This window comes from Fukomys damarensis, unplaced genomic scaffold (genome assembly GCF_012274545.1).
Source record: "Fukomys damarensis isolate Sample0158 unplaced genomic scaffold, DMR_v1.0_HiC HiC_scaffold_16, whole genome shotgun sequence".
In the NCBI taxonomy this organism is placed as follows: domain Eukaryota; kingdom Metazoa; phylum Chordata; class Mammalia; order Rodentia; family Bathyergidae; genus Fukomys; species Fukomys damarensis.
In genome coordinates, this window is record NW_022900928.1 from 2,017,541 (window position 1) to 2,030,038 (window position 12,498).

Here is a 12,498-nt window from a genome sequence, read left to right on the forward strand (position 1 = left end):
GAAGCACAGAATAAAAAGGAATAACATTTGTGCTATCCTCACAGGAGCTGTCAATAAAAGATGTAATAGGGGATTTAGGAATCTGGAAACGGCCAACTAATTTATGTGAGTCTGTTTTATTTCAGCTGGAAAGACCAAGCTCTCTTTCGCCTGCACTGCGTATTGCACAGCGCAGGCTGTCTATACAGAACCAGGCGGCTGCATATGGATCGTCCCTTGATATCATTCACTTGCTGTGTAATCTTATTATGCAAAGTTCTAATCTTCACCTAGAATGAATGCCTCCGGGTCAGAAGATAGTCATATCAGGGTTTTTGAGGTCATGTTTTGTGATCCCTAGCTTATTCTTCTAAGTAGGACTGGGATTTAAAGGGTATTCCCCAGACACTGGCAGAGATAGACAGCAGAACCTGCTGCCTTTTTGGAAGACAAGACCAACATGAGGTCCCTGGTAGGATTAAACTTGATTTGTAGCTGTAGGATTTTTTAACAGATGTATTATTGGACAGGGAATAGGGGGCCACCAGCACAGCAAAATTGAATCATGACTGGCATTCTCAGGGAGTTTGCTGCCTGCTAAAACAGCAGCTGCATGTGGATTTGACTTCTTTCAGGTGAAGCGACTTCCAGTCATTTGGAAAGGATGGGATGAAAAGGAACCTTGGTGATAATTTTGATGTCTGCAAGATTTAGTACCAGTGTAATGGGATTATCGGTAACACCTTCACTGCAGAAAAAGCCACCTGGCGCTCTAACTGGCAGCAACTGAGAACTAATCCTTTCCCATCTCTTGGATGTCATTCATGAAGCTCAAAGCAATTTCTACCCTGCTAACTGTGATTAATTTTATAAACAACAACAAAAAAAATCAGGTGATCCAGGCAAAGAATATGCTTTTTATTCATCATTTATAATACATAGCCTTATTTTAAGCTTTGTGACTTATAAGTTATGTGACACACAAAGTATAAACTAGATATGGTTCAAAATGTATTAAGCTATTCAAATAGGAAAGCATACTAATTATGTCTTTTCTACTTTTCTACTTAGCAGAAAAGTATTCACTTCAGCGTTATATTTTAGATTCCAAATTTAAATACTCTTATTTTCTTTTGGCTCAAAGGCCATTATTAAAGTCAGCATAATGTTGACAGGTGTAAGAAAGAAATTGAAATAATTTGTTTTGTCAGGTAATTTTCCTGTTTTGGACTGCTTTCATTGCTACTGATGTAATAGTTTTGGTAAATACAAGATATATAGGCAAATATTTTAGCAATGAAGGTAGTAGGGCAAGGAAAGAGTGCTGACAAGGGGCTCTGTGAAAATATATGAGCTCCATATATAAAAGTTCCATAATAGTTAACACCAATGACATCAGTGATTCTTCACATTTTTCTGTAGCCCATGGGCTTACTTATGTGCTCTAGAATTGCTGCATTAGTTCATATTTTTAGCATTTCATTTCAACCAAAAACTTTATCAAGTACTTTGTTTAGAGGTGTTAATTATTTTAATATTCTTCTCTTACACAATTCAGAATAGAGAGAAAATGAAGTCAAATTATCCCGTCAGTCACCCAAACAGTGTGCAACATAACTGCCAAGACTAGAAAAGATAATTAGTGTTGTCAGTGTTATGATCCTAGAGTACTTAATTTAGAAATATTTATTCGTGGAACATTAATTTTTATCTTACCATGTTTTTGATTTAGTAGCTTTATATTTTAAATATATGATAAGGCCTAAGTGGGGAAATGTTTTTAAACTTTAGAATTTCAACTAAATATAGGTAAGTGAAATTTTTGTTGAAATTATAATAAAATATAATTACCTATTTTACACATGGTTAGTAATGTTTATGTAGCCTCCTTTTCTAAGTAGCACCTTTTATTCTCCATATAGTCTATTGGAAAAGTCAGCAAGCAGGAGATAGTGTGTATAAAATTCTTTAATCAAATCTTCTTTGCAAACTTGCTGTTCTTAATGGGACCAGTTTAACTGGTCCTGATCTACTGTCTCCAAAATATATTTCTTCGTTTTTGTTATATTTTAAGTGAATAGATGAGAAAGCTTAACAATATTCCTACTGGCCTGCATTATGTTAATTTATAAACAACTTCTGTAGCCTTTTGTTTCTATTTCTGCTATTTGGAAAATTATGTAAAATTTTTACTGTAGTGTGAAAAGAGCTATCGATAAAATAAATGAACTGAAATTTTTAATTCTCAAATGTTTGGCTTATATGTAATTTCAAATTATTAGTCAGGTGGTTTATTATCACAGGATAACTTTCTGTGGTCCTTAATAAATTATGTAATTATCTTCTTAATGTACCTTTTCAAGTCAAATTTTGACTGGAAGCTTTTACTAAATGTGGCCAGTAGCTGGGCATAGTGGCACATGCCTGTAATCCCAGCATTCCAGAGGCTGAGGGAGGAGGATATTGTGAGCTCAGGGCCAGTCTGAGCTAAGTGGTGAGTTTAAGGCCAGCCTGGGCTACATAGTTAAAACCTGTTCACCCCCCCAAAAAAAAACAACAACAAAAAAACAGGAAACATGATCAGTGTTTGCTTTGATGCTGTCTGCCACCCATTTACCGAGTGGCTCCTGAGATTGTTTTTCTCCTCTCGGGCAGCCGTCTCACTGGACCTCACATAGTTACGTCCTTGGGAAAGTCCCAGTACACTCATCTTAATTCAGTTCAGTGTAAACATGTGAGATCTTTTCACTGACATTCATTCTTTTTTTTAGTATAGATATTCTGAAGTTCACACCTTCTTGATGGCTTAATGAAATTGGCTCACCTTGAAAAGCTAGATACTAATTTAATTTGCAGCACAGGTGACACAATGTCAAGAAAAGTTGTATTTTTGGAGATAGGATGGGAGGTAAGGTAAAAGATGAGAAGAGATTTTTCAAAAGGAGTAAGTTGGGTGTAATAAAGAGTAGAATGGGGATCTTGTTTTAAAAATGATGACTTCGTTTTCCTCTCCTGGAGACACGTAGACTGAGATGCTCTCAGACCCTGCGTTGTCATGCAGCTGGCCCAGGGAAAACGGGCTGGAGCTGCCTAGTGCCATCCCTTCCATTGGCACCGATGCAAGCTCTCCCTGCTGCCTGCCCCGCTGTTGTGACTCTCACGTAGATGAATCACAGGGCTACTGGGGATGGATTTCCTTGGTTTGGGTACAATATTGTACTGTTTCAGAGCTAGTGGTTGATCTTACTAAGAATCTCAGCTGCTTATGCATTATAAAGTTTTTATTTGACAGATATATACTAATTAGGAAAATAACATTGGATTGATGAGATACATGGTCATATTTAGCATAAAGTTCAATTGATAATGAAAATTTATAGAATTGCCCTATTCTGTTTAAAAGTAATGAGTGGTTACATTTTTTCAAATTTCTGAAAATATAAGCATTTTCTGTGATGTCAGATGGCAGACAAAGCCTTTTTCTGGGACTCCTTCCTGGGAGGTTGAGACGCCACTCACTAATTCCCTGACGGGAGCTTGAGAACTTGGAGTTTGAATCTTGGTGTTGGTTTTCCAGTCAGAGTTAAAGCAGTAGTCACTGTCTTAAACCACACAGTGAAGGTGTTTGTTTCCTCTAGGAAGGAAACAAAACACTTTTAATAGGATCTTCTTAGCTTGTGGTGCTCAGTGCATGTCGAATTTGCAGTTCTGGAAAAGAAGAGTCGCTGTGCCTGGGTCTTTCGGTGGATCTAACATTTGCAGGCTGAGCAGTCAGGAGCAGCCCCAAGAGGGGCTGAGCAGTGGCTGCTGCTGAGCCCGGAGCCCTAGGCACTGCGTCTCAGTGCGTCTCTGTGGTCTTCTCCTTGCCCCCACTGGGGTCTGCAGTGGACTTGTGTCTTTCGGTTACGTGTTCTGTGTAAGTGTTCTTGAATTTAAAAATCACAGAAGTCTCAGAAATGTCAAAGTCTGCCATTTTTCCCAACTGAAGGTCAGTATAATAAAATTTTCTGTTAGAATTGTTTTGTGTCCCCATCTACTTGCTTCTGCTTATCCTTCCTTCAAGCGAATGCCTCTTTAAATGCTAATATATTCTCTAGTCCCGTTCCTCTGTCAGCAGAGTTATATCAATGACTTCTCTGACTAGTTGCTCATACTTTTTTTTTGTTTGTTTGTTTCGTACCAGGAATCGAACTAGGGTCCCTGCGCTTGCAAGGCAGGCAGTGGAACCACTGAGCTAAATCCCCGGCCCTAGTTGCTCATACTTTAGAATGAAAAAGTGACTGCAGAGTGTAGCCGTGATTAACATTTAACACACTACATATTTTTTCCTAATCTGAAATGAATCCCTTCTCTTCACAGGAATCTGGTGGACATTTTCTTTGTGTCTTTTGTTAGTCCACAGTCACTCTGAATAAGCTTCAGTGACTACATCTAAATCAGGATCCTAGAGGCACTCGAAGCCCTGAGTTCCCTCCTCAGTAGTGGAGAAGAAATTGTGATAATACAGGGACTTAGAATTGAATGCCTGTGTCTGGAAACCTCCAGGGATAGAGAATTTGTAATTGCTTCTTAGCTTCTGGAGTTTACTTTGCTCATTCTTTTAGTTGAGTTTAACATCAGCCCAGCCTTCTTCCCATGTTTATTCCTAGATGCCTATTGGGTTGTTTGCAAAACTATTTACTTAAATCGAGAGGTGGAGTTGTGTCATGGTGGGATTTAGAGCCAGAGCCCTTCAGTTTGAATCCTGACCCTGCCTCTCTTGGTCTTTGTGATTTTAAATGGTTCCATTATCCTCTCTGCCTCTGAGTTTCTTTCTCTGTAAAATGAGATTTCCAAGTTCTCCTACAGTTGGTGCCAAGGTTGGATGAGTAAGTGTCTGTAAAGTAGTTGGAACCATGCCCTACACAAAGTAGGAGTGACCATGTGTTCACTATTATTGTTGCTGTTATTTTGGTTGGAAATGAGAATTTTATGTATCTGGAAAGAAACCATTATTAGCTGAACCCTTCGTCATGTTATGTAACTTTATGTTAGCATCTATCTATAATGTGAAGTATTATTGAAATGTTCCCCATGCCAGCATTGCATGGAGTTTCACTGTATTTCAAACAGAGCCTCTTAAAAGATTTCTGGGAAGTATCATTTTACACTTCCTTTATTATATTAAGGGACTTTATGTTACATCATAATTTTAAACATTTTCACTTTTTTCTTAGCTTTCCTTTTAGTTATTTGATAAAGTACATAGGTTACTCTTTAGAAGAATTGTTTCTCTATAGTGGTGACTCAGTTTCTTAAAGATGTAAACGTAATGGAGAATAGAAGGTGACGAATTCTGTATCCTGGGTGGAATAAACATCTTTCGCCCAAGCCCCCCAGCTTTTCTGCAGCACAGATGGTAGTTTCCGTGGCACTGGCGTTAAGGATGGGGATAGGCTGCCTGCGGTGCGGTGGTGATGCCAGGGCCCACAGCAGCGGTTCTCAGAGGCTGTTGTGCTCAGTCACCGGGAGCCTCGTGCCTGCAGATTTCTGAGAGTATGCTCAATGGCTCTGTTTTTAAAGATTCCTTTTCCTTTCCTGCCTTTTTTTTTAAAACCGTGATGGGGGTCTGATGAGGTTGCCCAGGCTGGTCTCGAACCAGTGGACTTGCCCATGCCTTACTAGTTTCCAAGACTACAGGTATGCATTATCATTCCTGGCCCCAAACTTCTGACTGTAAGTCTTGAGTTTGGCCTGAGAATTTATGTCTGAATATTTTCTTGAGGCCACTCTGAGGATTTCTACTTTCCCGTGTCACTCTTATCGTGTGCAGGGCATAGCAGTGGCCCTCCAGAGATGCTGCGAGCCTGCAAGTACCGTGGGAGGGACTCTGTAGATGGGGTTCAGTTAAGGGCCATGGATGGTCATAGACCATGTTAGTGAGCTCACTGTAATTATAGCTCCTTAACGTGAAGGAGGCCCACGAAACAGAGTCAGAGGGAGGTGCGACTGTGGAACAGTGGCTGGAGCCTCGCAGGGCATGCAGGTGGAAGGAAAGTGGCCATGAGCCAAGCAACATTGGTGGCTTCTAGGAGGTGGACAAGGCAATAAAGTGGACCTTGACCCCCACCTCCAGAAGGACTGGAGCTTGGCCGATGTCCAGAGGTTAGCCCAGAGACTCCCTCTCTGACTTGCGGCCTACAGAGGGAGCCTACGTCTGTGTTCTTTTAAGCCACTGAGTCTGTGGTCATCTGTTACAGCAGCAAGAGAATACTAACACATCAGTAGTTAATTCTGTTTACCAGATTGCTTTGTGCCAGGAATTCCCAATTTCACTACAGTTTCAATTTAGGAGCTTGAGAAAAACATAAGGCAAGAGCTCTCTCCTGTTTCTATCATTAAATGAAAAACTACCATTACCTGAACTTTTTCTTTCACTCCTTATTACACTTGAGAAAGTGTTCCAGCTCCTCTCAGGGCAGTCACTCTACTTTTGTTTGATCCCTTTTCTCTTTTCCACCTTGAAAAAACTGAGGAATTATATTACTTGTACACACACATCTGCCCTGTCATATTCATGTACCTCTTTTAGTACCCCCAGAGATAAACCACAATTTAACCTCTGTCTTATTTTAGTTTGTATTTGACTTCCATGAAAATTAAGAATATAAGTGGAATTATATGCTATCTAATTTTTTGTCTTTTTTTTTGGTACTGAGGATCGAACTCGGGTCCTTGCGCTTGCAAGGCAGGCAGCAGAACCACTGAGCTAAATCCCCAGCCTGTGTTTGTCCTTTTTATTGCTATGCAATATGCCAGTGTGAATATAGCACAGCTCACTTGTTTTCCTTATGGTCAGCATTTAGGTTGCTTGTAGTTTTGAGGATATTGTCAGTAAAGCTACCTTTACTACTTCTGCACGTGTCTTTTAGTGGACAGTGCCATGGTATGCATTTCAAATGTCCCCCAAACTCTCATGTGTCCGTAGGAGGGCAGGCCATTGGCAGTGTGGCCTGGAAGGGTGCATTGTTGTTCCTGCTCCTCCCGCCTCTCTCTGCTTCCTGGTTGCCCTGTGTTGAGCAACTTTCTTCTGCTCACACTTTCTCTCTCTACCAGGCCACTTCTGCCTTGAAGCCAGCTGTGAACTGAATCCATCAGAACCACGAGCTAAGGTGACCCTCCCCTCCTTTAAATTGCGGAGGTTGGGTGTACGTCCCAGCCATGAGAACGTGACTAATGCAAACATAAACATCTTGTTCTAGGAATACGTATCTGGGAAGAGTGTATTAGCTGCCTGTGCTATTGCTAGAACAAAATACCCAGCGCCTGTAAGTAAAAGGAAGAAGGATTGATTTGGTCAGCTGACTCCAAAGCATGCCCTCCTGGCAGAGAGACATGGCTGCTCATCTCATGACAGCCAGAAGCAGAAAGATGGAAGAGCCGAGTAAGAGGCATGGGACTCCTCTGCCCCCACTGCACCCTGCTTCCTAACGGCACATATGGCTACAATGAGTAGGACACCCTGATGATCCAGTTCTGAAAGGCCCAGCTCTGGACGTAAGAGTCTCCCACAGTGCTGATTAAATTTCCTTTTCACCAACATGAAAGACAGTGACGTTTGTGCTAGTTCACAGGCAACTGAGGTTTTGTTCATAAAATCTTTTCCTACACCAGTGTCTTCACGAGTTCTTCTTAACCTCTCCTAGTCAGTTTAGTGTTTGTGTTAATATTTGGCTCTTTAATCCACTTGGATTTTAGTTTAGTGCATGGTGACAGATAATAGGTCTAGTTTTAATTTTGGCAAGTTGAAACCCAGTTTTTTCAGCACCATTTATTAAAGAGGCTGTCTTTCCTCCAGTGAGGGTATTTGGCTTTGGGATATCTTCTTATTAAAAAGCTTCTGCACAGCAAGAGAAATGACCAACAGGGCTAAGAGGCAACCCACAATGTGAGAAAAAATTTTCACCAGCTGTTCCTCAGATAAAGGTCTACTATCTAGAATATATAAAGAACTTAAAAAAAATCAGACCTCCCAAATTTAAAGACCCAGTCCAAAAGTGGGCATCTGAAATGAATAGACATTTCTCAGACAAAGAAGTAGAAATAGCAAATAAACATATGAAAAAATGTCCAACATCACTGATCATTTGAGAGATGCGGATGAAAACAATGATGAGATTCCACCTAACCCCAGAAAGGATGGCTGCTATCAAGAAATCAAACAATAGCAAATGCTGGCGGGCTGTGGAGAAAGGAGCCCTGCTCCACTGCTGGTGGGAGTGCAGACCGGTGCAGCCACTGCAGAAATCAATGTGGAGATGTCTCAAAGAACTAGGATTAGAGGTCCCATTTGACACAGCTATTCCCCTGCTGGGTATCTTCCCCAGAGAATTAAAAGAATCACACCACAGTGATATATGCTTACCCAAGTTCATAGCAGCACAACTAAAACTTGGAAGCAGCCAGTTGCCCCTCAAAGGGAGACTGGATAAAGAAAGTGTTTTTTTAAAACTGAGTACTACTCATCCATAAAGAACGAGAAACTAGAGACATTTATAGCTAAATGGATGCACATTGAGGCCATACTCATAAATAAATAGGACGAATAGTATCTGATATAAAATACAGTTAATTGTAGTGTAATGCAAATCAGCAATCTTGCTGTTAGAGGTAGTGCTTTTTGTGAATCACCTCAGGAAATAGCGTGAGAGGCATGGTGGCACACACTTATAATCCCAATGAGGAGCGAAGTTGTAGCAGGGGAATCAATAGTTCTGAGTTCGCCTACACAACTTAGCAAGACCCCATCTCATAATAAAAAAGGCAGGAGATGTGGCTCACCTGTAGAGTGGCCTTGGGTTCCACCCATAGTACCATATACACACAGATAAACAAGGAAACAAAAAGAAAGACTAGTCTTACCTCCAGATAAGGAAAGTGATGTATTTACCTTTCATATTTATATTTAAACCCATCCCAAACATACATACATGCATACATACATACATACATACATACTGTTGGTGGGGATCAACCCCAGGCTAAGCAAATGGTTTACTACTTACTGAACTACAGCTCCATTCCTCAGGCTAATTTCTGTGTATGGGGATGGTATGGGCCAAGATGGCTGTTTCTTTTGTTATTTTAACATTAATATCTGGTATACCCAGCACTATTCATTGAAAAGACCACCCTTTCCCACTGACTTGTCCCAGAGCATTGGTGTACATCTGAAGTCCATCAGTGTGTGGGGCTTGTTACTGGATTTTCCATTCCCTTCCATTGGTCTTTGCCTAGATTTGCCCCAACACAATGTTTTCTGGGTTATGTAAGTGGAATATGAATCTTGATATCTGAGCTCAGTCCATCAACTTTGTTCTTAATGTTTGTATTTTGGACCTTTTGCATTTATTTTATAATCAGTGTTTTGTAGAATTTCTACTGAAACAGATGAACCCACTGGAATTTATATAATAATACTTACTGACTCGAGACCATTTGAGGGAGGATTGAGAACACGAAAGTCCAGTCCATAAACATTGCATAGCTTACCTTTTTTAGTCTTATTTATTTTCTCTTTATTGTAAAGCTCTTCCACACTTAGGTTATTTTCTTAAGTATTTGATGTTTATGGTGTTTTGTATGTGATAATTTAAATTTTATAATTGTATTTTGCTAGCATATAGACATTCAGTAACTGTTGGCTAATCTATTTTTGCAGATCCTGTTTCAAATTCATATATTTTGTTTTTTTCCTATAGGCAGAAGTATCATTTATTAATGTTGGCCTTTTGGCCTCATCCATTCCAATTTTTAGATCTTCTTGAATGAATTGGCTAGCACACCCTGTATCATTGTTTCCCATTTAGTAAAATGTTTTCTCTAGGGGTTTTTGTATTTGTTTTTGTAGGCAACCCTTCCCAGGCTTAGAAAGCTTCCTGTTCTTATCGTGAAAGGATGGGGAATGTTGTCAGATGATTTCTCTGCATCTTTGAAATGATCATGTGATTTTTTTTTCTGTACCAATACGAATTACACTGATTGATTTTGAAATATAATGCCAACTTTACATTCTTGGAATGATATGCTATACTTTTTACATATCATTGGATTCAGTTTGCTGTTTGGTTTAGGGCTTTTGTGTCTGTTGATGAGAGAGATTGTTTTGTAATTTGACTCTCCTATTATGCCTTTGTCAAGTTTTAGTTTAAAGGTTATACTAGCCACATAAAACCAGATGGAAAATATGTTTTCATTTTATTTTCAGAGTTTATTGATGTTTCTTCCTTAAATGTTTGGAAGAATTTATCAGTAAGGCCACCTGGGCCTGGGAAAACAAATTTGGGGGGAGGGTTTTTAACCCAGATTAAATTCATTCTATGAATGTGTATGTGTGTGTGTGTATGCAGTGTATGTGTGTATATATGTGTGTGTGTGTGTGCAGTGTATGTGTATATATATGTGTGTTATGAAGTGTATATGTGTATATGAATTGTATGTGTATGTGTGTGTATGGTGTATGTGTATATGTGTGTATGAAGTGTATGTGTATATGTGTGTGTGTTATGAAGTGTATGTGTGTATATGTGTGTATATGAAGAGTATGTGTGTATATGTGTGTGTATACATTATTTTTAATTTTCTCAGTGCTTTGTGTAAATTGAATTTAAAATATCACTAAGGTAAATTTTTTATAATGTTCTTTTATTATCTTACATTGTAAGATCGCTATCAAGACTTCTATCTTAGTCCTAATACCAGCAGTTCATTTTCTTTCTTGTTTTTTAGTCTTAATCAGACTTGCTAAGGTTCATCAGTTCAATTTTTTGCTAAACAAGTAGCTTTTGGATTTTCTGTATTCATTTTCACTTGGTATTTGGCTTTTATATTACTGATTTGTATTTTTGTTATTTTCTGTTTGGTTTGTGCTTTTTCTATCTTACCAAGATAGAAGCCTAAATCATTAATTTTTATCCTTTTTTTCTATTTTATATACTTAAACCTGTAAGTTTTCTCCTTATCACTGCTTTGATTGGCTCCAACAAGTCTTGCTATTTCATATTTTCATTTCAGTACAAAATGAGAATTTTTTTCATGTACATTGTTTAACAAATTGTTTTGCTTTTCATTCCTACTTTAACTCTTGAGTAATTGGAAAATATACTCTGCATGATTATTTAAACTTGAATTTTTAGCCTTTTCATTCTAGTGAAATATTTTTTTCTAGTAATTTCTAATAAAATTTCTTTTTTTTATTTCTAGTAGGTTTGTTTTGTTTTGTTTGGTACTGGGGAGCAACCTCGAGTAATTACACTTGTGAGGCAGGCAGCGAAACCACTGAGCCGAATCCCTGTAGTAGTATTTTTGTTTTTTTATTTCCTTCTGGCCATGTTCTTATATGGGTATAATTAAATGGTGATTCTTTGTATACAGTTTATTTTACTTTTGTCCTTTCTTTAGCGTGGTAGTTAAGATCTATGATGAAGAAATATGGTTTAGTTTATTACTCTCAGTGTTTAAACTGATATATTTTTTTGCATTTAGTGGACTTGCTAGTATATGTTTAGTCAAATCTGTAATCTTTCCTTTTCTTTTTTTCAGCTGTTTTCCTTGCTTCTGTTGAAAATAAAGCATTTTTTCCTCATGAAATCTTTATCATTCTATTAGCTGCTTAATTGTGTAATCTTTCAGTATTCTTAGTGTTTCCGTAGTGTTTATTACTTAAATTGTTGACTTTTTATTTAAGTTAAATTCCACTTTAATAATTATAGAACTGTGCAAAAACTTAGCTTAATTCTTTTTAAATTTCTAATACCTTTACAGAAACATACTTTGACATACATTTTATAGTTTGAAGAACATTTTGTTAGTGTTTATATAGTTATTTTTTAATGTCCCCAAGTACATAAATCTCTTTAGTTCTTTTTCTTCCTTCTTGAATTTAACTGTTTATTCAGTATCATTTAGGTTTTTCTTGAATTGCTCTATTACAGGTGTACTGGCAAAAATGTTTTCAAAACTCATTTTCTGAAAATATTTTCATTTTTGCTTTAGCTCTTGTATGTTTTCAGGGAGTACAGAATTTTAGACTAGTAATATTATCTCTTTAAAAGTGACATTTAAGCCGGGAGCGGTGGTGCATGCCTGTCATCCCAGCACTCGGGAGGCTGAGGCAGGCGGATCGCTGTGAGTTCGAGACCAGCCTGGGCTACATAGTGAGTACCAAGTCAGTCTTAACTACTTGTGGCCAATTTTTAACCTTTCACTGCCTTTTTTTTAGCAGTTTGACACTACAGTGCCTCTATGCATTTGTTTCCTTGTTTGCTTTGTGTCTCTTCAGTTTTCTCTGAATTTCTAGAAGCTGTGTGTTCATGTCTCTCGTCAGAGTGGAGAGTTGTGTGCCAGTATCTTTCGAGGATACTGCTCCCGCCTTTCTCTTGGGTCTCCGGAGCTGCTCATTTCCTGAATCATCTATCGGCCCCTTGTCCCATGTGTCGGGTCCTACCACCGTTCTGCTTTCCACCCTCTGTTAGGCTGTGT

The 12,498-nt window shown here is 38.6% G+C and overlaps 1 protein-coding gene across 4 annotated transcripts in view; it reads left to right on the forward strand.

Moving 5' to 3' along the window:
• The window catches only part of Immp1l (inner mitochondrial membrane peptidase subunit 1), a 57,143-nt gene that overhangs the window by 25,635 nt on the left and 19,010 nt on the right, over positions 1 to 12,498 (forward strand). Inside the window, exons 4-5 of one of the 4 annotated variants that reach the window (XM_010640415.2) lie at positions 7,075 to 7,130; positions 7,221 to 7,685. The exons of the other annotated variants lie outside the window; for them this stretch is intronic. Of the exons in view, the coding sequence (XP_010638717.1) occupies positions 7,075 to 7,130; positions 7,221 to 7,310 (146 nt within the window). The 3' untranslated portion in view covers positions 7,311 to 7,685. Of the gene's footprint in view, positions 1 to 7,074; positions 7,131 to 7,220; positions 7,686 to 12,498 lie in introns of those variants that run through there. 4 annotated transcript variants of the gene reach the window in all.